The sequence below is a fragment of the Periplaneta americana genome, chromosome 6, assembly GCF_040183065.1.
Source record: "Periplaneta americana isolate PAMFEO1 chromosome 6, P.americana_PAMFEO1_priV1, whole genome shotgun sequence".
Lineage (NCBI taxonomy): Eukaryota > Metazoa > Arthropoda > Insecta > Blattodea > Blattidae > Periplaneta > Periplaneta americana.
Window position 1 is genome coordinate 62324219 of NC_091122.1, and position 26980 is coordinate 62351198.

Here is a 26980-nt window from a genome sequence, read left to right on the forward strand (position 1 = left end):
TAAATAAATAAATAAAATGAATAAATTACATTAAATAAAATAAATTAAATTAAAATAAATAAATAAATATTATGACAACGCGGCCACCGGCGTGGCTCAGTCGGTTAAGGCGCTTGCCTGCCAATCTGAAGTTGCGTTCGGGCGCGGATTCGATACCAGCTTAGGCTGATAACCTGGTTGAGTTTTTTCCGAGGTTTTTCCCAACTGTAAGGTGAATGCTAGGTAATCTATGGTGAATCCTCGGCTTCATCTCGCCAAATACTATCTCGCTATCACTAATCTCATCGACGCTAAATAACCTAGTAGTTGATACAGCGCCGTTAAATAACCAACTAAAAATAATGACAACGCGAGTTATGTTAAAAGCACCGCCTGCTTGAACGCATCCGATGAAGCAGCCGTCGGATGCATGGATGCGTCTGAGCAGGCGGTGGTTAAAAATGTTGTCAACATTTTAATATGACTGAACTGTAAAAGGCAGTGACAATTGTTGCGAAATCATACGCTGTGAAAATAATAACAGGAAGGAAAGAAAATTAGCGTTTTGAAACTGAAACTTCAGATTAAGGTATTATTTGTACATAACACAACGTACAGAACATCCAAATGATACACAGGTACTGAGCTGTAGTTACTGAATAATATGGTGTTTTTTATAACATATTTTATAGTACCCGTATAGAAATATTCAGTCCGGAATATTATTCCTGAGCATCTTGTTTGCCTGTGTAGAAATAATGAATAGTCTATGTACCGAAAAGCAATGCACATTTTACAAGAATTTGCTTATTTTAGTACTCGCATTAACATTATAATTATCGTAACGAAAGTTGTCAGTAATTTAATTTATATTCTTCCTCCTTTTTATGCAAACTGGGAATCAGAGAAAAAAGATGAAATGAAGAGTCCACTGCAAGAATGATGGATGTCATTTGGAATACATTTTTCAGGAGAAGCAATTGAAAGTTTGAAATGCTTAGTGCTCAAAGCTTAACTGTGATTTTCCGATCATTACTGGACAATGACTATAAGTGTTAATGCCATATCACTCTATGTACATTCTATAACTCTTATGTCTTAAGCTATACATTGGCAGTCTTGGTTCATTTTCGACAAGAAAGTGACATTCATCATTCTTGCAGTGGACTCTTCAAATGTAAACATCTGTTTCATGCATGTAATTTAAATGGTATGCGTAGAAGTTGGTCATCACTATTTTACCCTAAACCTTGTTTTGAATTATTAAGACTAGTACTGTCTGATAATAAATCAACAAAAAAAATTGCGGATCATTCAGTAACAAGGAAATTTATAAAGAAACAAAATTGCAATATTTATCATTGCACTGAAATGGTCGAGGTCTTGCGTATAATTCGAGCGACTGTTTGTGTGTTCTATGATGCTGTCTTCTTTCATTGAAAAGCTGAAAAAAAGTAATTTAATTGAAAGCAAAATTCACATCTAATCTAACCTAATCTTTCACATAATAATATACACATAATCTAACCTAATCTGTCACATAATACACACCTAATCAAACCTAACCTAACCTCTCACATAATAATACACATCTAATCAAACCTAACCTAACCTCTCACATAATAATACACACCTAATCTAACCTAACCTCTCACATAATAATATACACCTAATCAAACCTAACCTAACCTCTTACATAATACTACACACCTAATCAATATATTCGATAATATCCAATATAACCTCTAACATCCATGATTGTCTGAAAATTGATGTTCAAAGTTCCACGCTTGTCATCTGTTACGTATTAATGCGCATGAGCCTATAATGCCAACAAAGTACTTCTACGACGCCATGCTAACGCAATAAGGAATAGTGCAGCTCTTTTTCTTTATAAATTGTTTTATTTTTTAATAATCCGCAAATTATTTGTTGATTTTTATCAGACAATACTAGTCTTAATTTCGAAACAAGGTTTAGTGTAAAATAGTGATAACCAATTTCTACTCCCGAGCCGTGTCATTTTTACTACTAATTTTCTGTTAAAACGTAAGAAATATTTTTTCATCTTCTTTTTACATGAACTAGACAGATTACCCTTCTTTATCTTCGTAAGCGATTCAGTAATTATTATTTCCTTGATTTATAAAATTAGAATTTTTTTAGGCAGTCACAGTTGCGGCATTCTTTCTAGATATTCTCGGAATTTCTTTCTGTAAAATTTTATTCTTTTTCTTAATGTCTTATATGTTTTTGTGTTACATGACTTTGTGAATTCTTTCTAATTTATTGGGTCTGTATTCTGTTTTTTTTGTCTGATATTTTTAAGGTTATCAAATTACTATAACTTAAAAAAGTGATAATTTTGTCTCCACAGGATATGTGTGCATACACATAGACGAATATCTTTGTAATGCGTGCGGTATTTTAAACTTATTTTAGATGTGTCCAGAAGTTCATAGTAAGCATAGGACATATTTTAGGGATAGTAGGCTAGCCTATGATGTACGGATACAGTTCCTTCTGTTGTGTAAACCCAGTCACTTTAATAGTTATTTCTTGAAGAAATTTGTACACTATCAAAGAAAGTGGAGAGTGTCGTAATACAAAGTTTCTGTTTTTTATTGTTTTGCTCAGTTTCTACTCGTACATAACAACTTCTCATGAGAATGAATTATAAATATCAATATGACTGATTCTGTTCACAGAGTTACTGAAAAAACATTTAACACGACCGTAGTTTAATTATGCATAAACACATTGCTAATAAATAGACCCAGGTCACGTTTCACCCGGAAACTGGATTGAAGTTAGTTGCATATGAAGGGTTCAGAACCATAGTGGGCCAAGTGCCATTTATTGAAGACGTAGAAAACAAGAGTTAAAATTAAGTTATTACCATAATTCAATGGAAAGATATAGCAAGTAATATAAAGTATACATATTAAAACTAAATGATACGTCAAGCTTCATTAAACTATGATATTCACTTAAGTTTAACCCTTGCTTTCTCCACTTTTAATAAATGGCGCTTGGCTCACTATGGCTCCGAACCCTTCATATAGTGTTTAGTCAAGACATGACTTAAGCCCAGTTTCCCACGATGTTTTTCATATACATGGCACTGGATATCTGAAGACGTCATCACTCCGCCGAGAAATAGTATCGTTTGACAATAGAACCAAGGATATTTCCTTCTCTGCGCCGGCACTATTTCTGCAACTTTATAACTGACCACTTGTGCTTTTTCAGGACTAGTTTCTCTCCGTATCGTAGCTTATGCTTGCTTTTCTTCCGATAGCAACAATCGGCTAAAATAGTTATTATCTTTCCCAGATAAGTTACTACGTTCGGTACGAAAATATCTTTTCAATTTACTAGGGACCGTGGATTCGTTGCTTAGTTTTTCTCCACACACGACACATTCTGGTGTAGGACGGTTTTCAGGTCCACTGAACGTAAATCCAAAGTTTAAATAACTATCTTGGTAGTTACGGACTGTCCCAGTAGGTTCTACGCCCCCCTGTACTGCTTTCACGACACACTTGGAATTAGTTCGTTCTCACTTTTGTTACTGTCAAGGCAATGTATCGGTGAAATAAGGGTGAACAATTAAGAAAAGTACGTTTTTTTTTTGTTTTTATGCTTGTATTTACATTTAAGCCTTTTAATTTCATAATATGGTTTAAGCGATAAAAGTTCCACAAGTGTTGCAAATTTTTTGTTTGTATATACAATTTTTTCTTTCTTATGGGTACCTAATTTATATATTTCTCTACTAAATGAGACTGTGTCAAATGATCTGTTCACATAATCGAATTTGGCTGAAAATAGTGTGCTGGACAGTTATAGTTAAGTACAGTATATGCAGGTCTTATTTTACTAGATAGCGACATTTTTATAACTTCAAAATGCTCATCTGTCTTCAAATTTGGAACACATACACTTTAAAAACAGTTTTAAAAAGTGGGGCTAGCTTTTTTGTGTATAAGTACAAATATTATCATTAATGGTAACTAAATAACAGAAAAGTAAAATATTCAACGAGTTGGACAGTACATAGTTAATCATATTTTCATAAGCATAAACTAGCAAAATATGCAGAAAGCAATAGATGATCCCACATATTGTACTAGGGAGTTTTAAATCTACTGGATTGAGATATTGTACAGATATTCCTAGTATAATTTATTTTAAATTTCAATTTTTTCAGCTTTTAATTTTTCAGCATTTTCAACTTTTCAAAATACTCTGCGTACCACAATTTTTTAACTATCTGCTTGAAATTTTCAGGAAAACTGAGAAACAGTCATTGGTTCCATTGTTATTAAATATTTGTCATATTTCATATGCATCAAAATTAAAAATTAAATAACACCTACATAAAATATTTTTTTTTCTACAAAAGTACTTTAAATTAAACAAAGCTTGCTCATTATTTTCTTTATATTAATCTTTTAAGTCCAAAATAAATTTTTAAGTATTATGTGATAATGCATTTGATACAAGGAGCATTTTAATAATATAAAATAAACAATAAAATCTTAAATATAGAAATTAATATCTCAAAAACTATTTGACACAGCTTAACAACATTTGGTGTATAATATCAGTATGATAATGTGCTGGTATGGTCAAAATTTCAAGTACGTCAGATGAAAATTGTAGATTTTAGAATTTCATAGATGCATCGCCTTAAATTATTGTCACTGACTCATCTTCAACTTTTCTCCTTTTAACCAAAAACGTATTCATACTGAAATTAGATTAACACAATAACGCAAATAACACGCGTGAAACTAAAAATCAACCTCAAAATATGCCAAAACATGGACAAAATGACGTTACGACTGGTGAAACAACTGACTTGTGAAATCAACCGGTGTGTCGCGAAATTTTGGAATTGAAAAATAAATTGTATGCCATCCAGAAAGTCTCTTTACAAAGCACTTTTTATTTGCAACGAAGTCTTTGATATGGTACATTTTATTTTGAAACAGACTGTACCAATGCTCAGTTCAGTTTTTCCACCATAAGGCCAGGTATAGAGAAACTCTGTCTAATGCACCAAGCGCACACTTCACATTAATTTAAATAGTTGAGTTTTCAAAAACGATAATAAACATAATATTTTATCGGACATCGAATTTTTTACACAAACCTTTGTTTTTTTCTAATGCCACTCAAGTTGCTGCTTGTTCTTTTACAAATTTCGATTTCATGTTAACATCAACCTATCTACAACACTGGATATCCGACACTACATAGAAGTTATTAGTCCTTTTTTCTGGCGAAACGCGCTGGAACGGCGTACCGGCACGTTTTTGTCGCATTTTTCATCATGGTACCGAAACATGTGTGAATAACTATGTTTTTAATATATTTTTTCTTTGAATTCCGCTTAGATCTTGAAAGCCTTGGTTGGACGAAAACGAGGTTAAAAACGACAAAATTCCCGTGCAGTGAAAAGTAGGCTAAAGCCTGGTTCACAATAAACCGAAAAAGGAAACGACAACGAGAACAAGAACGGAAATAATGTTAAAATAAATGTATTTAAATGTATTTACAACAGTTAATTGTGAATGCTCACATTTAAATACATTTATTTTAACAATATTTCCGTTTTCGTTCTCGTTGTCGTTTCCGTTACCGATTTATTGTGAACCAGCCTTAATCATCTTCCCGTCCGCTATAAAATATTCGCCTTTTTCTCCAGAAGAAAAGTACTGGTTATTATTATTATTATTATTATTATTATTATTATTATTATTAAAATCAAATAAGTGTGTCGCGATATCTTGGGCTTTCAGTAAAGTGTGTCGTCAGTCAAAAAAGGTTGGGAGCACTGCGTTAGTGTGCCGCGGGAACTCATTACATAGGATAGTGTGCCGTGAACAAGAAAAGGTTGAGAACCACTGGCCTATATTATTAAAAGTAAAAGTGAAACAGCGAACCTAATCATTGTTCAAGTTAAACCTCAAAACAAATGCTAGAAGTTTCTGGATAAAATGCAATGAGAGTCCTTACTTTATGTCTTCCGAACAAAAGTTGTGTTGAATGTTGAAAAATAGTAGACTCTTTTGTGTAATACCAATTTTGTTGTATCAGCAGCAGAAAGAACATATAGGATGAGTTCCTCTTTGTACTCGGCCTTCCACCCTGACCCTCCGGGCGTAAGCAAGAAGTCGAAGGAAGCCCTGGCCAGAGGCCTCAAGCTAATGTACATGAGTGGCACGGACTTCAGCTCCCCGGAAGAAGCCACCTCTAACTGGTGGAACACGAAAGTGGAGAACATGTACCGCTGTCAGGTGGCTGGGTATAGGTAACTTTCTGCAAGATGTAGCTATAAATTTCGATATATTTTATTGAAGTCTATAATTATATTCTGAACATTTGCTTTTTAACGTTTATATGAATGCCATTGTGAAAGATTTTAGAGACACAAAACACGGATATATCTCTATTAACAGAAGTTTAAAATCAGATATAATAAAGTTTGCAGATGATCTTGTTTTACTGGCAATATCTGAAGATGATTTGCAATGGTCAGTGCATAATTTAAATTTATTAGCTCAAAGATATTCAATGGAAATATCAATTAACAAAATAAAAATAATGTCCTTTTATGGTAAATACCCAATACCAAGCAAAATTTGCTTAAATAACATATTTTGGAAAGAGTTAATGAGTTTAATTATTTATGATATAAACTTTCTTGTGTTGAAATTTGGATCTATGAGAGAAAATTGTAAAATTCAACAAATCAATGGATATCATTAATAGAGTTTTAAAACCTTCATTAGTACAAAAATCAACTCGTACTCGTCTTTATCAAATAATAGCTCGACCAGGGTTATGTTGTGGGAGTGAAGCGTGGATTTTAAGGATAAAAGATGAAAGCAGACTAACAGCTTGCGAGATGAGACTGATGAGCCGAACAGCTGGCTTCACTAAATGGAATCGAAAGAAAAATGAAGATATCCTTCAAGAACTTAATGTGTCATCAATACTAGACTATATCTCCAGATATCAGTTAAACTGGAAAGAACACGTCTCAAGAATAGTTTCATCAAGGATTCCTAAGGCAATAATGAAGTATCGTCCAAATGGAAAACGGTTACTTGGTCGACCTATGAAAAGATGGCAAGAAAATCGCTTTTTCAGGCCGTAACAGTTCTTTTGGGACTAGTACTTGACAGGATGATGATGATGATGATGATGATGATGATGATGATGATGATGATGATGATGACATAGCAAATATTGTGACGTTTCATGAATAGAAGTAGATACACTTTAAAGGAAATAGGCCTACGCTTTTAAAAATTTGTTTCCTTCAAAGTTGGGTTTATCAATTTTCTTTTCCTAGAGTTTTTATTTTTTGGCATGAGAACTAGTTCCAAACAATATTATTAAAAATATGTGACCCTGAAATTTTCTTAGATGCTCAGAAACGTAAATTGAAAGGAAAAAATTGGGCACTTTAAATAAAGTTGTACCAGTAGCATAACAGAAAAATTGTCGCTATAAGATATATAACAGTTGCTGTACTGGAATATTTAGTGCACATACCACTTGCGTTCCTACTACCTAAATGACCTACCTGGGCAAATATTATTTTTCAAGATGAATAAGTTCTATTAATAAAACTAATAACAAACTAATACCGTTACATTTTCAACCGCTCTCTGTAAAATTGAAGGTTTTGTGGAAAAACAACTGTAGTCCAAAAACATAAATTTTCAGGAGAAAAAAAAACTATCTGGCATGGGTGTTGTTGACACTTTAAATATGAAATTCATCATGCCATTTCTTAAAGTGTTGTGGAAACTTGGGAAAACTGAAGTACATTTGTAACTTAAGTCGGCATGAGTAGCGTAGTCGGTATAGCGCTGACCTTCTGTGCTCGAGGTTGCGGGTTTGATCCCGGCCCAGGTCGATGGCATTTAATTGTGCTTAAATGCGACAGGCTCGTGTCAGTAATTTACTGGCATATAAAAGAACTCCTGCGGAACAAAATTCCGGCATCGGCAACGCTGATATAATCTCGGCAGTTGCGAGCGTCATTAAATAAACCATATACCTATTTTTTATAACTTAAATTTCCTCATAGAAATAGGCTACATGTGTAAATATAGGTAACTGTGGACAATGGTTGTTTTAAGAAGCAAATCCCCTGTTTTGGCTGAAGTGTGCCTCTCCTTTAATCTTCTTTTTATTTATTATATCCTGTTTCTTCTCCTTTCGATGCTTACGTTTCTTCTATGGGGTTACTTCTGCACCTAAAAATGATTCCATAACTAATATAACAATTCACGTGCTAAAGTATTTTTCTCTGAGGTGACTTTTACAGCATAAATAAGAAGCAGCACTACCAATCTACTACAGTTTAAAATTGTATGGATAAATGTTTCAATATGATATCAAATTGAAAGTATGTTTTACTTAACAACGCTCATAACTGTCGAGGTTATATCGGAATTTTGTCCCGCAGGAGTTCTTTTATATGTGCAAGTAAATCTATTGATATGAGCCTGTCGCATTTAAGCACATTCATAATGTAGGGTAAAGTTGTCTAATTCCGTGATACGTTTTATTCACGGATGTCACGGGGTAGGATATTTTGCTAGGAAGTTCACCGAAGTCTCAAAAGTAGGCGAAAGATGCAATCTTTCGAGAAAGATGTCTGGCTCTATGGTCGAACAGCAAAGCTTTGACTGACATTCAATTTTTAAAAAGTATCACGGGATTAGGGATATCACGGAAATAGGCAACTTTACCCTACGTCGCTGGCGTTTTTCCATAATTGGAGTTTGGTATGAAGCAGAGTGCTAATACTCGGACTGATAATAACTGTTGTAAGCTGGAACTTTATTACAGGGACAATGTGTGCAATCAACTAAGTCAGCTGAGGCTATTAGATACATTAGTATTTGTTCTATTGTAATTATTGTGTTTTTCATGTTACCTACTTATTTATTGTTTTATTGAATTCAATGTTTATGGTAAATAGTGTTCTATTTTTTGCTAATGTATTACTGAGGCAACCCTGGAGGTCATTATGAAAAGGTCCGCGGAAGTCCCGCAAACGGTTAGGGACCAGCAAGCTTTACAGTAGGCTATATAACTTAATTTCTGAAAAAAAGTCTTCATTCTCAGTTGATAAAAAGCAAGCACAATTAATAAGATATTTCCAATGTTATTTTGGGTCATATGTCCATTGCTTCCCATTACAGATTCAATTGGTGTATTTATTACTTTAAATAATGAAATGAACCTGTCTTGAACGTTAATGTTCTTTATATCTGCTTTCAGAGATGAGAAGGATTATCTGGAAAAACGACGTCTGAAAGTGATAGATAAGTGGCCGAGATCAGGGCTTATAAGAAAATTGATTCGATGGGACGGAATGTACTATTATTTTCCAGAAGGCAGAGAATGTCCTAAACTTAAATGTTCCGACGTGAAGAAGGCTCTGCTGCACGAAACTGTTATCTTTGAGAATTCTCCCTACACTGACAAGACTTTGCAATGGACTCCAGTGGTGTCCGCCATGACACAGAAAATAAATAACGCCTGTGATGAAATTATAAAGGATAGACCTCCTCCAAAACCTCGTGAAATGGAACGAGTTCCAAATACGATTATTCAACCAATCGACGATAGCTCCACAATTGTCAAGGAAAGGAGAAGCAAGCGTTCCTCAAACAAAAATTTGAAGTCCACAAAATTGATTGGCAAAAAATATAACACGTTGAAAGAAAACAATGCAGTCTTACATAAAGAATGTTTAAGTTCCTTGAAGGTGGATGAAGCTGAAGATATGAAGGACATAACGATACACAGCAAAGAAGTACGCAAATATTCAGGAAGCTGCGAAGGACCGCTGAGAAGAACACAGAATATAACTAAGAAGACTTTCAGTGTTGCAGCCATAAGGAGTGGAAAGGAACTTACATCGAAAAGAGTCGGTTTAACAGGTAGTTCCTTAGTATTAGGAGCTAACGTAGGTAATACTAAAGGTGTGAATAAGGTATCAGTCAGTTACAAGAATGGACATATGAAATTTCCCAGAGTTGAATATAAAGATTATTTTCTTCTTGGCCCCAGTAAAAGTGATATTCAGCAAGGATCCAAAACTTCCGTTCGAAAGTGTTCAGTAAGGGATAAAACACAGAATTTAAATTCTACAAACAATACTGTGAAAAATCCAAGCAATAATACGGATCCTCAAAGTATCATCTTAAGTAACCGTCGAACCGCAAGAAAACCTCCTTCAGTAAACAAAGAAACGCACAGTAAAGAATCCGTAAGGAATTCCAAAACATCAATATCTAGACGTATTTCTAAACAAGGACTTCCTTTGCATAAAGTAGAAATTTCATTTGATAATAATAATATTTGTTGCAAGCAACTTACTCCTTACTCGTATCATACTAATCATCAAGAAATCAATTTAACTAACTGTGATAATATTGCGGGAGTTGGAACAGAAAATAAGAGTAATTTAAAATCAGATTTTACCTCCCTCGTTACATCTATCTACAATGAAAGTTTTATGAATGATGTAAAAATTTCTACCGAGACAAAATTGTTAGGATCAAGAAATCAGAGTGTCTCCAAGAAGAATATGCATTCAGAATTAGATGAACCTGAATTTGGTGTAGAAACTAGAACCATACGAAACATTACCGATCCAATATTACAGAAATGTTGGATCCCTAGAAACAGTACTTCTAGTCAAGCTTCAATTCATATTGATGACACTATTGTACCAAACTATAATATTGTGCAAAGGCCCTCTACTAGACAAGATCCTCGAATTTCACACGAAAGTATAAGAGATCCATCCGTGACAAAGGAGACTGTAAAATTATCGAACAAAAGCGGCAGAATATGGACATTATTAGAGAAGCAAAAATTATTTCAGAATCAGAATGAAAGCGTAGATGAAATAACAATGTTTCCGAGAGGAATGGTCCCCAAACGCAATAGCGTTATGCAAGCAGACAGTTATAATCGCAGTGTACAACTGAAAAATATGATGCAGAAGTACGAAACACTCGTCGAACGTCGCCTTCAGGGTAAGAATTACTTCTCTGAAAGACAAAGACTTAAGGAATTGGAAATGAATACTGAAGTAGAGAACTGGAAGCATGGAATAGTTGATGTTCGTGACGAATCAAATATTTTCAAGAAGGGAAAAGACTCCACAAATGATGTTATTGGCACAATGATAATGGAAGGGACGAGGGCTCCTAGGAACTCGGCAGTAAATTTAATTACAACAGAAAACAGCGAGATTTTAAGAACACGGCAACCTGAAGTAGACTTATTTTGAAACTAAACAAACTTAATAAAAATCGTAATAGTATGTACGAGATTATAAATAAAAATCTTTATAGCAGTGTAATGTCAATATATTGCGATGAGAATTGCTATGTAATTCTTATTTATAGAAATCCTTATGATTTTCATTATGAGAATCAATTAAATTTAATGTCCCTTATTTAATTACTTCATCTTAATTCAAACTTAAAATATCTCTTTAATAGGAAGTATCGTAGCGTACAATTGAGGGCTTTGCCGGAAGAAAGGCGGATAGACCTATACGCCCTTCTTCGGGAAAACGGTTTAAAATGTAGTGAATAATTATAGTAGCGAAATTTTGTTTTGATTGTACTGTACATACCTGCAGGACAGGTCTGCGTGCGTGTATAACATTTTATTCAGGTGCGTTTTAAAATCTTAGATTGCATATATCTCAATTCGCCATATTGACGTATATGCCCTTCTTCCGGCAAACCCCTCAATTTATATAGACTGAGATGTATTTTTTTTTATATATTCTGTATCCTCTCGTCCTGAAGCTATTAGTAAATAATTGATGAGGAATTTTATTGCAGTCGTTAAATGTTAATGATGCTTAGAGTAAATACTTTTATAAGCAAGATTTAATAACATTTTAAAGTCAGCGATGTATGCAATGGAGAGGGAAAGGAACTGGCAAGCATATCTCATCATCTCCCGACTTAGTTTCCTCATGAGATACATTATTGGTGTCACTTATGAGGTTCTAACCTGTCTTCAGACAGTTGACTAAACAACATAGGTAGATTGGTAAAGCGTCAGTGTGACGCTTATCTCATAAACAAGATACTGTATATCGTTTTTGTCCCAGATTGTTACATCAACATAAAGAACAGAAAGGAATGGCTGAGCCCTAACTGAAAAGCAATACCCCTTGCAAAAGCTGGTATCCATTCACGTACCAGTTAATGTTGTGCGTCTGGTGATACAAACAAGCCGTCATCTACTATGAATTGTTTTTGAGGAGTGTAACAATTACTGCTGAGATTTACTACCAAAAACTCTGTTGCCTTGAGGCTGCAATTCAAGGAAAATTACCGGAAAGACTGTAGTAAGTGATTTCGTAGCATGCTAATGCCCGTATGCGTATCACTAACTAATACTTCAAACTAGCCATACCCGTGCGCTTCACTGCACTTGTTACAAATAAATATTGACTTAAATCTAAATAGAGTTTCGTAATTAATGAATGTTGTATGTTGTAAGTCGTTTGCTCCTGAAACATTTTGAAGGTTGTATTTAAAACTTTGAATTTAACTGTTATTATCATGCAATACTTTCTGGAGTTGTTCAGTCAATTCTACTTTTAAGATTGATACTATGTTAGACTTAATAGACAATTTTATTGGTCGGGGTCTGAAATGAAATATACTTGTAAAAACTGAAGGCTCTTACTCTCAGCTAGAAGAAGATTTCCAATTAAATGATAAGCCTATGCTTGAACTTTAAAAGACGATGAGCAGTATAGAATGAAGATAAATGCCAATAAGATGAAGACCATGGTCATAGGAAAAAGTAAAAAAAAGGTGAACTTGCGAATTATAAATGAGGCAATAGAGCAAGTGGACAGCTTTAAATACTTGAGGTGTACTAGGCCTACAAGCAGCAACATGAGCTGCTGCCAAGAAGTCAAAAGGAGGATAGCAATGGCAAAGGAAGCTTTTAATAGAAAAAGGAGCATCTTCTGTGGACCTCTGGAGAAAGAACTAAGGAAGAGACCAGTGAAGTGCTTTGTGTGGAGTGTAGCATTGTATGGAGCAGAAACATGGACATTACGACGAAATGAAGAGAAGCGACTAGAAGCATTTGAGATGTGGATGTTGAGGATGGAGCATTTGAAGTGGACAGACAGAATAAGAAATTAAGCTGTGTTGGAAAGAGTGGATGAAGAAATAATGATACTGAAACTGATTAGAAAGAGGAAAAGAAACTGGCTGAGTCACTGGTTGAGAAAAACTGCATACTGAAGGATGCACTGGAAAGAATGGTAAACGAGAGAAGAGTTCGGGGCAGAAGAAGATATCCGATGATAGACGAGATTAAGATATAGGCTATATGGATCATATGAGGAAGGAAAGAGGAAGGCAGAAAATAGGAAAGACTGGAGAATGCTGGGTTTGCAATGAAAGACCTGCCATTGGGCAGAACATTATGAATGAATGATTGAATGAATGAATGAATGAATGAATGAACTTTATTTTCATAACTTTTCGTAGGTATAGAAGATAACGTAGCCAAAAGTAGGCTTCTTTTATAATGCCTGTAAGTCATAAGATAAAGTAAATGATATATTATATATATATATATATATATATATATATATATATATATATATATATATAGGTACAACACATATTGCGTCTATCCTATGCAGAATTTAAGGCTGTGTTCCATTGAGTCTCGTATTGATGTCGCCACTCCAGTTTCTTCAGACGTGTTGATCCCGTTTCTTTTGGTGCTCTTATTTCAAGACTTCTAAGCGAGAGCCTTCTGGGACTGCTGGGAAAAAAGATCGCGTAGAAAGTCAGGCGCTGGTCTTAGTTTGCATGGCTACCTATATTCGCTGCACAGTAAACACTTCTCATTCAGAGTGACGTTTGATCGAAAACTCAACTGACTCTGATGTTTATCTGTGATGGATTAATGTTATTAATCATTCCGCTTCAAATAGATTAAAACCAAATCGATTTCATGGCGAATCGCTGAATTAAAAGTATTTTCGAGGTTACTCACATTCCTGGAGTTTCGCCATGTTTTCTTAAGCTTTATATCTACGCCGCCATATTTGGGTCGTCCTCAATGGTCTCGCAGTAAACATGCTGGCCGTTGAATTCGAGGTTCGCAAGTCGAAACCCGGCTGAGGATAATGGACTTCAAAGGGCAATAAAATTCTTAGCAAGGGTTCTCCAAGTAGAAATATGGAAGCTCATATTATTATTATTATTATTATTATTATTATTATTATTATTATTATTATTAGGCCTATTATTATTATTATTATTATTATTATTATTATTATTATTATTATTCAATCTCCAAAATTTAAAAACAATAATCCTATTCCACCTAAGGTACACTAGGTTATAGTAGGAAAGTAGTGAAGATATGAATATTAAGGCCGTGTTCCAAAGCTACGTTTACAGCTGAAGTGAAATAGATAGTTGACTAAATAGCCGGATGTGACGTCAGAAGTCATGATTCGTGGCTAACGAGAAAGGACAGGCTACGGCAAAACGTCACATTCTTAGTCATAACATGGCTAACATTGAACAAGTTTATATACAGGGTTAGTTAAAAGTCCCGCACCACCTAAATAACTTTTGAAGCATACGGTTCAGTGACATGAAACTTGGTATGTGAGGATAACCATATACTAAGAACTCTATAATGGTATTACAGAGTTTTTTCTACTTCCGGTTACACCGGAAGTAACTCCAACTCTCTTATTTTGAATGGAACACCCAATATATTATTTTATTTTTGAATAGTACTCATTAAGAGATTTTCAAAAATTACCCACACTTGATACTTCTGTCCAAATTCAGTGATACTAAGTCAAGGAAACAGAAAAGTGTATCGAATATTAAAATAATAAACGCACCACCTAAATAGCTTTTGAAGCATACGGTTCAGTGATATGAAACTTGGTATGTAAGGATAACCATATGCTAAGAACTCCATAATGGTATTACCAAGTTTTTTCACTTCCGGTTCAACCGGAAGTAACTCCAACTCTCTTATTTTAAACGGAACACCAAATATATATTTTTATTTTTGAATAGTGCTCATTAAGAGCTTTTCAAAAAGTACCCACACTCAATAATTCTGTACAAATTCAGCGTTGCTAAGTCAAGAAAACAGAAAAGTGTATCGAATATTAAAATAATAAAATACTCCTTCCTTAACAAAAACAAAACAAAGCTAGCTCACCTTCTAAATTATGTGTTCAAATTGGTAGCCCTCAGCTGCTTTACAATGTGTCACTCGATCATAGAAACCATTTAGGGAATGATTTAACCAGGCTTTAGGAATATCTTGCATCACTTCCATTTTTATTTAGCAACACTGAATTTGTACAGAAGTATCAAGTGTGGGTAATTTTTGAAAAGCTCTTAACGAGCTTTATTCAAAAATAAAAAATATATTGTGTGTTCCATTTAAAATAAGAGAGTTGGAGTTACTTCCGGTTAAAACGGAAGTAGAAAAACTCGGTAATACCATTATTGAGTTCTTAGTATATGGGTATCCCAACATACCAAGTTTCATGTCACTGAAACCACATGCTTCAAAAGTTATTTAGGTGGTGCGGGACTTTTAACTAACCCTGTATAAATGCACATTTAACATGAGTTTAATCTAGCAAATCCTTTGTTTTTTTTAGAACTTTTAACATGTATTTATATTAGACGATTGTCAAGATGACCATGACTGGACTATGATAATCACGTGACTCCGATTCGTGCCGAAGCCTGTCTTTCTAGTTAGCCACGTCATGATCCAAAGCTACATAGTGCATAGCAATGAAGTCCGTAGTAGCTAGTAAACGAAAATGCTTGCTTCATTGATGACTTTTATAGATGAGGAGGTGAGACCTGGCATGTGAACTGTGCTAGAGGGGAAAGAAAGAGAGTTTGTTTCATGATGGTTAATAATACAGGACAAGTCAAAATGATGGACATTTCAGTAACTTATTGGGAGAAATCTAATGAACGTATTGTATTGGGAGACGAATCTACCGACACGGAAGTTCATCTCAGACTAAAATCTATCTTCTCCCTCTAAACCCATTAGTGATATAGCCACGACACATGATAAGATCACAGAACAGGTCTTACCTCCTCTACTGTACACTAAACCCACATGGATACCTCATCGGCAATTGGCGCTATGAAATCTGAAGATGCTTTGGAAGTAAACTTTAGAACAATACGTTAACTTTCAACATTGACATTGGTATTCTGGTACCTTCTTTACAATCTCTAAATATTGTAATATTTTTCCACATAACTCGTAATGAAACTACACATTAGGAAGCCAGCGATTAGATAATTATACAGTATGGACACTTCGCGTCGGTACCTTTGATGTAGCGGGACTGATTTCAATGACGTCTAAACCAGTTTGAGCGTGAGATTCTGCTTTCTCCCTGGGGTTGGCACTGACATCACACCAGCTAGCAGTCGACACAGCGGAAATATAACATATACTGTAGGCCTATAATTAATACATCTAGTACATTATGTACTCAAATAAAATAAACTGGACCGATCAAATATTAAATCCGTCATTAACTGTAATGTCTAGACTCTAGAGTTCATTTATAATGAGAGTTGAGACGTTGACCCCAACAACAATTAAAATATGTAATGATTTGATAGCAGTGAAAATGGAAAAACAAAACTCCTATGAGAAGTAAAATCATATACTTGTATTTTATTGTATACAAATATTAAACGAATTTGATGCATAATTTTATAATGTATTTTATTATTTTATAATATAATTTATATATAATACAAAACATATTATTACAACTAGTTTGTCACTAAGAAATAAGGAAAAGCTGTTAACTTGGATTTATTTGAAGTAAAGTGTTACTGAATTATGCAATAAAGTAGGCGATGTTTGGATCCTGTGTCTCAACTATATTCTCAGTTATTATCTTAGCGTGTGCTCGATTACACTAACCTCTAGCGCTTGAAAGTGGAACTAAACGCCGACGCACAGAGAAACAAAACAGGAAAATTCGCTCAGTGTCCATTCTACATAATCCCTATTCGCTGAGGAAGCTTTGGGTATATATGTTGGAATCCCGGCCTTCTTCATAGCTATTTTTCTAAAAATCATGACATTGTGGTGCAGCACTGAATTAAGAACGCAGTGTCATGATGTAGTTTCATTACGAGTTATGTGGAAAAGATAAGGGCCTAAAATATTACAATATTTAAAAAAATGAGTATTAAAAATATCAATGTAGAAAGTTATTGCATGTATGTATTTATTAACACTACAATTGGTCCCGGTGGCAATGATATATAATATACAATAATAACATTACAATAATTATATTAATAAAATTTACAATAATATCAGCAATAAAAATATAAACGTAAATTTAATTCTAACTATAAATAAATAAATGCAATAAACCTAGGACTATAAATAAAAACTATGCTATAATAACGCCTACTACAAGCAAAAGTAAACCTAACTTAAAAGTACTTAACCAACTTTTATCAAACCAACTTTTATCAACTTAAGTATATTAGATATCACCTTAAGTAATTACATATCAGCTTAATTAATTACATGACACAACTTAGATATTTACACTGCACCTACAATTACATTTTCAGTCTAATCTTCTTAACCTTTCCTTAAATGTATTGATTTTGAGAGGACCACCCTGAAAGATTGCCGCAGGTAAGCTGTTCCAGTCTACTATTGTGCGATTAACAAAGGAAAATTTTGCCACGTCCGTTCTTTAATTTCTGCATTTAAACTTTCTAATATGATCAGCCCTGACTAAGTATGATGGTGTCACTAATCTAGCATTGATGTCGGTCCATGCTTTGTGTCCCATTTGTGCCTTAAACAATGCGGTCAGTCTGGTCGTCCCTCGCCTTGATTTGAGAAATTTCCACCTTTAGTCTTTTACTATCTCTTCGCCATGTTTATTTCCTATTTTGACATATTTTGCTGCCCTGCGTTGGGCTTTTCTATTGAATCGATTTGCTTTTGTCTTTACGGATCTCAACCTGGTAAGTGATAAAGGACATTCTTGATATCAATGAACAATTTAAAAAGGCTCTTGTCCTGGATCCTGTCATCCATTTTGAAATTGGAATGTATGAAGCTAATGTAGTCAATACAGAAAAAGATTTGTAGTCTGCTGTATGTATGTTATGCAGTGATCTCTGTAAAATATCTATTAAGAGCTGGAAAGTATACGATAGCATGTTTAGAACCAGAACAGGTAAGTCTATACGCCAATACACATTTAAAACCCTCCACGAACTGGGCTTCTCAGTAGATTACCTACGCTGGAACTCACTCACTCACTCACTCACTCACTCACTCACTCACTCACTCACTCACTCACCCACCCACCCACCCACCCACCCACCCACCCACCCACCCACCCACCCACCCACCCACCCACCCACCCACTCACTCACTCACTCACTCACTCACTCACTCACTCACTCACTCACTCACTCACTCACTCACTCACTCACTCATTTATTTACTTGTTCATTCATTTGCTTATTTCCTTAGTTAATTAGTTATTCATTTGTTTATTCACTTATTAATTAATTAATTTATTTATTATATATGTATTGATTTATTTATTTATTTATATATTTATTCATTTATTTATTTTTACTGGCAAAGTTAAGACCACGGGATCTTCTCTTACACTTTAGCAGATCACAAAGTACACAAGCAGTGAAATTAACAATATGTGAAAGAACAAAATACTAACATATTACAGAAAATAGCAACATAACAATAGTTGACACTGAATAATTTCAAGGAAAAATTCTTCCGGGGCCGGGTATCGATCCCGGGACCCTTCAATTAGTGCGCGAACGCTCTACCGACTGAGCTACCCCAGGAACTATACACGACACCGTCACAATTTTTCCTTTTATATCCACACAACTCACATGAGCTGACAAGACGCCAGAAGTGAGTTCACACAAATACTGTGTGACTTTAAATTGTGGCTTTCTGTTAACGTACCTCCAGTAACGAAAGTATTATACAAATCTGGCTTTCAGGTAGTAGCTCCCTGTAAAGCAGGTTTGAATAATTTCAAGGAAAAATTGTTCCGCGTTCGCGCTAAGCGGAGGGTCCCGGGATCGATACCCGGCTCGGAACAATTTTTCCTTGAAATTATTCAAACCTGCTTTACTGGGAGCTACTACCTGAAAGCCAGATTTGTGTAATAGTTGACACTGTACAAAATGAAAATAATATCATAGGCTAATAGAAAAAAAGTAAAAACAGATCTAAAGACTGGAATATATCATAATCAACTCAATTAACAAAAATAGTTAACAGGAAAAACGTGAGAAAGAACACAACAAGTTGAATAGAATAAAATAATACTAAAAAACGAAATTTAAATAAAAGTCACAATAAAAAGACTACGATAGTAAATTCACCTGGTGATTAAGAGAGTTCAGTGTTGGTGAACAAAAAAGGAAAGAAAAGATATACAAGGGCTTATAATTGAAGGGAATCTGAATTGGAAAAGTGCAAATTTAGTTCATTTTTGAAACTAGATGATGTTCGACAATCTCTGACATGATCTGGTAGAGAGTTCCAGAGATGAGTTGCAGAGACGGTGAAAGATAATAGAGTAGGAGGATGTTTTGTGTTTAGGAATGGAGAGTGTGATATGGTGTTGTGAGCGAAATCTGTTGCGTGATATGAGGACAAATATTGAAAACGAGAAGCTAAATAGCTACGGTTAGAGTTCTGAAGAATATTGAAGAGTAACGTGAGAGAGTGAATATTTCTTCTCTATATGAGACGGACCCAGGACAACATATTTAGCGAAGGTGAGATACGGTCAGATCTACGGACGTTGCAAATAAATCGAACACGTACATTATGAACACGCTGTAATCTTTCTGTCAGTCTCATATTAAGGTCAATGAAGAGAGTATCACAGTATCAAGAGAGTCTGTACTAAATTCTTCTTGAGAGCCAACGGAACGAAATTTCGGATTCTTATTAGTATGTGAAATTTCATAACAATTATTTTACATATGTGTATAGGTCAGTTTCTGTCAGATGCGTTTCCAATTTACTGTGAGCTAAAGCAAGGAGATGCACTATCACCTTTACTTTTTAACTTCGCTTTAGGGTATGCCATTAGGAAAGTCCAGGATAACAGAAGGGGTGTGGAATTGAACGGGTTACATCAGCTGCTTGTCTATGCGGATGACGTGAATATGTTAGGAGAAAATCCACAAACGATTAGGGAAAACACAGGAATTTTACTTGAAGCAAGTAAAGAGATAGGTTTGGAAGTAAATTCCGAAAAGACAAAGTATATGATTATGTCTCGTGACGAGAATATTGTACGAAATGGAAATAAAAAAATTGGAAATTTATCCTTTGAAGAGATGGAAAAATTCAAATACCTGGGAGCAACAGTAACAAATATAAATGATACGCGGGAGGAAATTAAACACAGAATAAATATGAGAAATGCCTGTTATTATTCGGTTGAGAAGCTTTTATCATCCAGTTTGTTGACAAAATATCTGAAAGTTAGAATTTATAAAACAGTTATATTACCGGTTGTTCTATATGGTTGTGAAACTTGGACTCTCACTTTGAGAGAGGAACATAGGTTAAGGGTGTTTGAGAATAAGGTGCTTACGAAAATATTTGGGGCTAAGAAGGATGAAATTACAGGAGAATGGAGAAAGTTGCACAACGCTGAACTGCATGCATTGTATTCTTCACCTGATATAATTAGGAACATTAAATCCAGACGTTTGAGATGGACAGGGCATGTAGCACGTATGAGCGAATCCAGAAATGCATATAGAGTGTTAGTTGGGAGGCCGGAGGGAAAAAGACCTTTAGGGAGGCCGAGACGTAGATGGGAAGATAATATTAAAATGGATTTGAGGGAGGTGGGATATGATGACAGAGACTGGATCGATCTTGATCAGGATAGGGACCAATGACGGGCTTATGTGAGGGCGGCAATTAACCTCCGGGTTCCTTAAAAGCGAGTAAGTATAAATTCCTAGACTATTTTACTATATGACAGTAAGGGATAATAGTTTCATTGATTTTCGTTCAATTAAAGAAAATATTACCTTGATACATTACACCACAATTTGTACTTTTAACAAAAATATATATATGTTCCACAAATAAAAACTAAAAAAAATCAACTAAAATGATGTGAAAACATCTGCTAATATTCTGGACCCTATTGATCACCTAGTATTACAATCAGATGAATAACATACATCTCTATTACTGCAAATATCGTACAAAAGCACTTTGTATTAGTTCGCCTTTAAATGGTCAAAAATATATGTGAACCTGCATGGTTGCATGGACATGCATGTGTATTTTCTGTTACAGTATGCAACAGTTGTTTGTAACAAAACAAGGACAATAAAATTTTATTTTCATGTACACACAATTTACATAATGCATACAAAATGTACAATGTAGCGGGAACAAAATCTATAAAACCTCTAAAAAATATACTGACATTTTGTTGACCCGCTGCAACAATGAGGAACCAGTCTCTATATCTGGAATAAAATGTATGAAACATATTTAATTTTATATGTAAAGGAATATACAAGTTTCAAGTCTCGTAAACACATTTTTAACTATGGAGTATAAATATATTTGACGACTAAAGTATTAAACAAAACTGACGAGTTAACTCTTCTGACGCGTTTACCACTTCTGATATTTATGATAAATTAGAAAATTTCAACCACTGATGACTAATCTGACCATTTGGCAGTTTTTTTATTTATTTTCTTGATAATACCTTCATAACAGTTGTGAGAAAATTGATATAATACAATACAGAGCGAATTTTCAATTTCCAAGATTTTGTAATGCACTTCACAAACGAATATTGTACAACATTTTTTGCACGATCATATTTTAAAAATTACAAATACAATATATTTTACATTAAAAATTTGGGACAATATTATTCCAAAGCTTTCGTAAAACTGCAACTGGTAACTAAGCAACAATAAATGCAGTGTAATTGAAGGGTTCAGAGCCATATTGGGCCAAGCGCCATTTATTAAAAACGGAGATAGCAAGGGTTAAACCTAAGTGAATACCATAGTTTAATGAAGATTGACATATCATTTAGTTTTAATATGTATACTTTATATTACTTGCTATATGTTTCCATTGAATTATGGTAATAACTTCATTTTAGCCCTTGTTTTCTACGTTTTAGTAAATGGCGCTTGGTCCACTATGGTTCTGAACCCTTCAATTGGTCTATTTCGTATAGTTTTATGTTATGAAGAATGGTTTCCTTCTCAACAAGTATCTATTTAGGAATTCTAACTTTCAAGGCCTAACAACAATAGCCATAAATACATAAAAGAACACGATCGTGTAAAAACGAGTTTTACAACTTCCCAATTTGACTCCCAGGAGAATAGTAATGTTGGAATGTGGTAGATTTAGCAGTAGTAGAGAAATTATGGTAAAAATAGCACATTTAAATTTAGAATTAAAAAAAATGGAGGACAACGAGATTATTAAGATTTGTTATAGATATTTGGTAACAAATGGCAATAATATAAATTTGATTAGTATTTTTAAAAATGAACTCCACAAGACTGGACTGGGACAACTATGGAGAGAAAGTAATGAAAGTGAAAATAATGTTTTGAATATTATAAAGACAAAGGTGTAACGATATAGAAAAAAACACAAAATATGTTTTGTTGCATGAATAACAAGACTTCACTACAAAATTACACGAAAGTTAAAACTGCATGGCATCAAGAACCATGTATAACGAACGATATGGGATAGAAATTCTAGAATTGGTTTTGCATGGATTTGGCTAGGAGTGTGGAAATTGAGAGGGTTTTAGGGCTAATGTAGAAAATTACATGTATATTATGCAGCGAAATAGAAAATATAAAGCATATATTGTTAGCATGTGTCAAGACGGATTGGGTGATCGCAGTTTTATGAAAAGATAGTAGGTATAAACCGAAATATAAAGAATTACAAATGAACAGGTAATAAAATCCTTAGGAACATACTTTGGAAAGCGACAGAAAAGCGAATGAGGGAAATAAATAAGTTAAAAGATATGTAAAATAAATTTTAAAATTTGTGTGCGCATATAATATGAGTACGAGTATATATACAAAAATTTTATGTTGATGAGTGAGTGATAGCTATACAGGATGATTCACGAGGATTTACCGCCACTTAGGGAGCGTATTTCCGAAGACATTCTGAGCAATATTTTCAGAGTTATACTAATTTGAAGTTGTTAGTAAAATACCTTTATTCTTGAATTTTAAGGATAAAAGAATATTACAGATAAATAATTAACTATTCAGGAGTTGGTACCATTTCTTTAATTAGCTACTGTAGTGTTCTGAAGCTAAAATTGTGTTGTGAATTCCATAGTTGCTTCGTACAGAATTATTATTGTTATTTTTTTATTTTTAACTGCAAAATTACATTTTATCTTACCCATTTATCACAATTGTTACAATTTGCGCCACTCTTGTAAATTGTTTAAGACTGTACATTACGATGCATAATTAAACTGTAATGAATCAAGTTCTTAAAGTTGTATGGTTTGTAACAATTGTTGTAATAAGTGCGTAAGAATGATGTAATTTTTGGTTGAAAATTGAAAAACAAAATCTGTACAAAGCAATTAACAACACATTTCTAGTTTCAGAACACTAGACAATTAAAGAAATGATACTTCTGAATAGTTCACTCTCTATTTGTAATATTCTTTTACTCTTAAAACTAAAGAAAAAAGGTATTTTATTAACGGTTTCAAATTAGTGTAACTCTGAAAAATTGAGATTAGGACATATGTTTATTTGCTCAAAATGTCTTCTGAAATAAGGTCCGTAAGTGGCGGTAAATCCTCGTTAATCACCCTACATGACCGAAGATCAATGCTGTCATTCAACATTGTAACGCACTGTAGCCAAATAAAATAATAATAATAATAATAATAATAATAATAATAATAATAATAATAATAATAATAATAATAATAATAATAATAATATGTTCATATGTGGTGAGTGCTTTCCTGGGGGGGATATAAAACTTTATAAACAATTTAAAATCTTTAAAAACATTAAAATTAATTTAAAAAGTAATATACGTTATACAACCGGACTGTACTGATTCGGCGCTGGTTTCACATAGGTACGTATTAAAGTAATAACCAAACCATACATCAAATTACGCAGAACACATCACAAGTAACAATCATAGTAATATAGACTCACACATGGAAACACCATACATCACACCAAAAGTCCATAATTAAACATATTAGAACAATATGAAATATAGAAGCATACATTAACGTATCCACAATATATACTCAACATGCAATTATTACAATTCAATACACACATTATTTGATATTATAACACTAATTACTGTAATCTGCGTACTAGACAAACAACACCCCACCACCACCATAAATCATACCCCCACCACAGACGACAGTACACACCGAAACTAGAAGCAAGACGAGCTGATGGAGCAGTAGTTCATCACACGCTGACGAAGGCGGCAAACATATAATCAAGATCAGTTACATAATGTAAGGGAAATATATATAGAGGGACATCATTTTATTTTTACTAACATTTCTAATATTAACCTGGCTATACCTCTGGATTAACGCTTAATAACCGGAAACACCGTTTGCTATCCCCTTCCACGACTGGAGTTCGATGATACTGGCGTAATATACAAACAAATCACTTTACTAGGTATAGGAGGGAAGAAACGTAATTCATACATTTACGTAAACTAGGAAATATCGCGATTTTGAGTTTGATAATTTTCATTATGTTTTTGTTTAATCAAATTACAGTACAGTATTAACAATGAGTGTTTTTACTCACGAACTGAGCTTTCCATTCAGACGTATTCTTTATGCAGTGTATATTATACTGTCTACAACACATTAGCGTACACGATAGAGAATGAAGTTAAATTGAAAAATAATCATAATATGGATATTTAAACACATTTTTTAAAATGGTGGCCGTTCATTTCGATACAGGCTTCAGTTCTAATGTGCATATTATCGCAATATAGACTATTGTACGTAATTCAAATTATCAGGTCCGTACTTCGTATCAGTAACTCATGTTGAAATAATTCTGTACCTACTCTATAAAAGAGACCTTACGTACTACTGTAAATTCAATCTGCGCTTCTGCCCGATCCGAAAAGATAAAATTACTCAGACATGCTATCTACTGTCCGTCCAAGTGGTTACGTCGCAGCGTCGTAGAAAGGGAGGAAATCACGTGACAGTTAATTACTTAATGAGACCCTTTTATTTAAGTTATTTTAAACAATTTTATGGGTATAATATTACATAGATGTCCAATTCCTAATAGAAATTAATGTTCTGAGAAAAGAGCTAAGACAGCCCAACCAGTAGCATTTACAGAGAGACGAATAGAAGCAGGTGGGGGAAACCGGGATGCGACGTAGGCAAATGGAAAATGATGCAATATTGAAAGCTCTTTCGTCACTGGAAAACGCGAACATATTTTTGGAACTTACTGTTTACTATGACCGTAAAGCTACTATGACTGTATATGCGGTCTTGGATCTGTGTGGAGGACGGTTGAACTTCATTAGTAGAAGGGGTGGGAGTGAAGTACATTAAAAAACTCAGGTACAATAAAAATTGAAGTAAAAATAAAATGATGTCCTTGTACAACTTAAAATACATACACTGCTCGAGATAAACTCGACGATTACGTACATTATACCAATAAGAGACGCATGGAATAAACAGCGAGAATAGAAAAACATCAGATGATAACGAAAGACGGTGGACAAAGACGGTCTTTAGTGGTTGGTTTTCTCTACCAGTATTTTCCATAAATTATAATCATCATACGGTGTTGCATAGCTCGACTCTTCTGGTGCACCAAGGACAACGCCTCCATGACGACTGAAAGAAGTACAAGTTTTGGCGCGTCGCTCACATATGAAAACGTTTCGGTGAATGACGCAATTGAAGTGCTCGCAGTTAGTTAAAAATACTTATAATTTTTACATAAACTTAGATTATACAGCTATAATTAATAATAATAATAATAATAATAATAACAATAATAATACCCGTACTAAATACAGCTTATACAACTTTTGCATTGATTTTAAAATTAAAATTACAATCTAGTATATTAGAAGAATTTCTACAAGAAGAACGCTGCAGACTTCGTAAGGTTACACAGATCATGCATGCATTCAATATTTCTATAATAAAACACAGTAGGTAAGAGAACACAATTTATTCTGTCATTGTTCTTATTACGTTTAGATTATGAAAGGCCTATGCTGTGATAGAGTGGAAGGACGAAAATTATAAGAAATACTAAAGTAATACAGAATATCTCAAATTTTGATGAATGTTATTAAGTTTTTATATTGTATGATAATATTCAGATAGCTTTAGATCATAGATGTCCATTGTAACTTGTACGAGGTAACCCCTAGCGTAAGCAACCCGCAGCGCATATTCTTTAAGGTCATTTTTCCTATTTTATGTGGAAAGTTACTGACCTTAGCAGAGCATGCTTGACGTGCAATATCTCCTGGTCCTTCAGGCTTTTGGATACCCATGCTTTAGACAATGGAACCTATTTCAAAGTAAACAAATAACTTAAATCTGTCTCTCATATTATTTGATATACGGTTTATTATTATTTATTATTTATTTATTTAACCTGGTAGAGATAAGGCCTTCTCTTCCCCTCTACCAGGGGATTACAACTACAATATTAAGAATACAATTACAATTATAATTACAATTAATATTAAATTTGCAAATACAGTAAAAATCAAAGTACTA

At 34.0% G+C, this 26980-nt stretch overlaps 1 protein-coding gene across 1 annotated transcript; it reads left to right on the top strand.

Moving 5' to 3' along the window:
* Positions 1-526: 526 nt before the first annotated feature.
* Positions 527-11402, top strand: LOC138702202 (uncharacterized). Its single transcript, XM_069829804.1, has 3 exons — positions 527-617; positions 6091-6301; positions 9295-11402. The coding sequence occupies exons 2-3, from the start codon at positions 6108-6110 to the stop codon at positions 11318-11320; spliced, it is 2220 nt and encodes a 739-aa protein (XP_069685905.1). The 5' UTR covers positions 527-617; positions 6091-6107; the 3' UTR covers positions 11321-11402.
* Positions 11403-26980: the final 15578 nt, after the last annotated feature.

Coding starts and splice junctions, on each gene's coding strand:
- LOC138702202 (XM_069829804.1), top strand. CDS start 6,108: ATGAGTTCCTCTTTGTACTCGGCCTTCCACCCTGACCCTCCGGGCGTA. Junction 6,302..9,294: donor TGTCAGGTGGCTGGGTATAG/GTAACTTTCTGC, acceptor ATCTGCTTTCAG/AGATGAGAAGGATTATCTGG.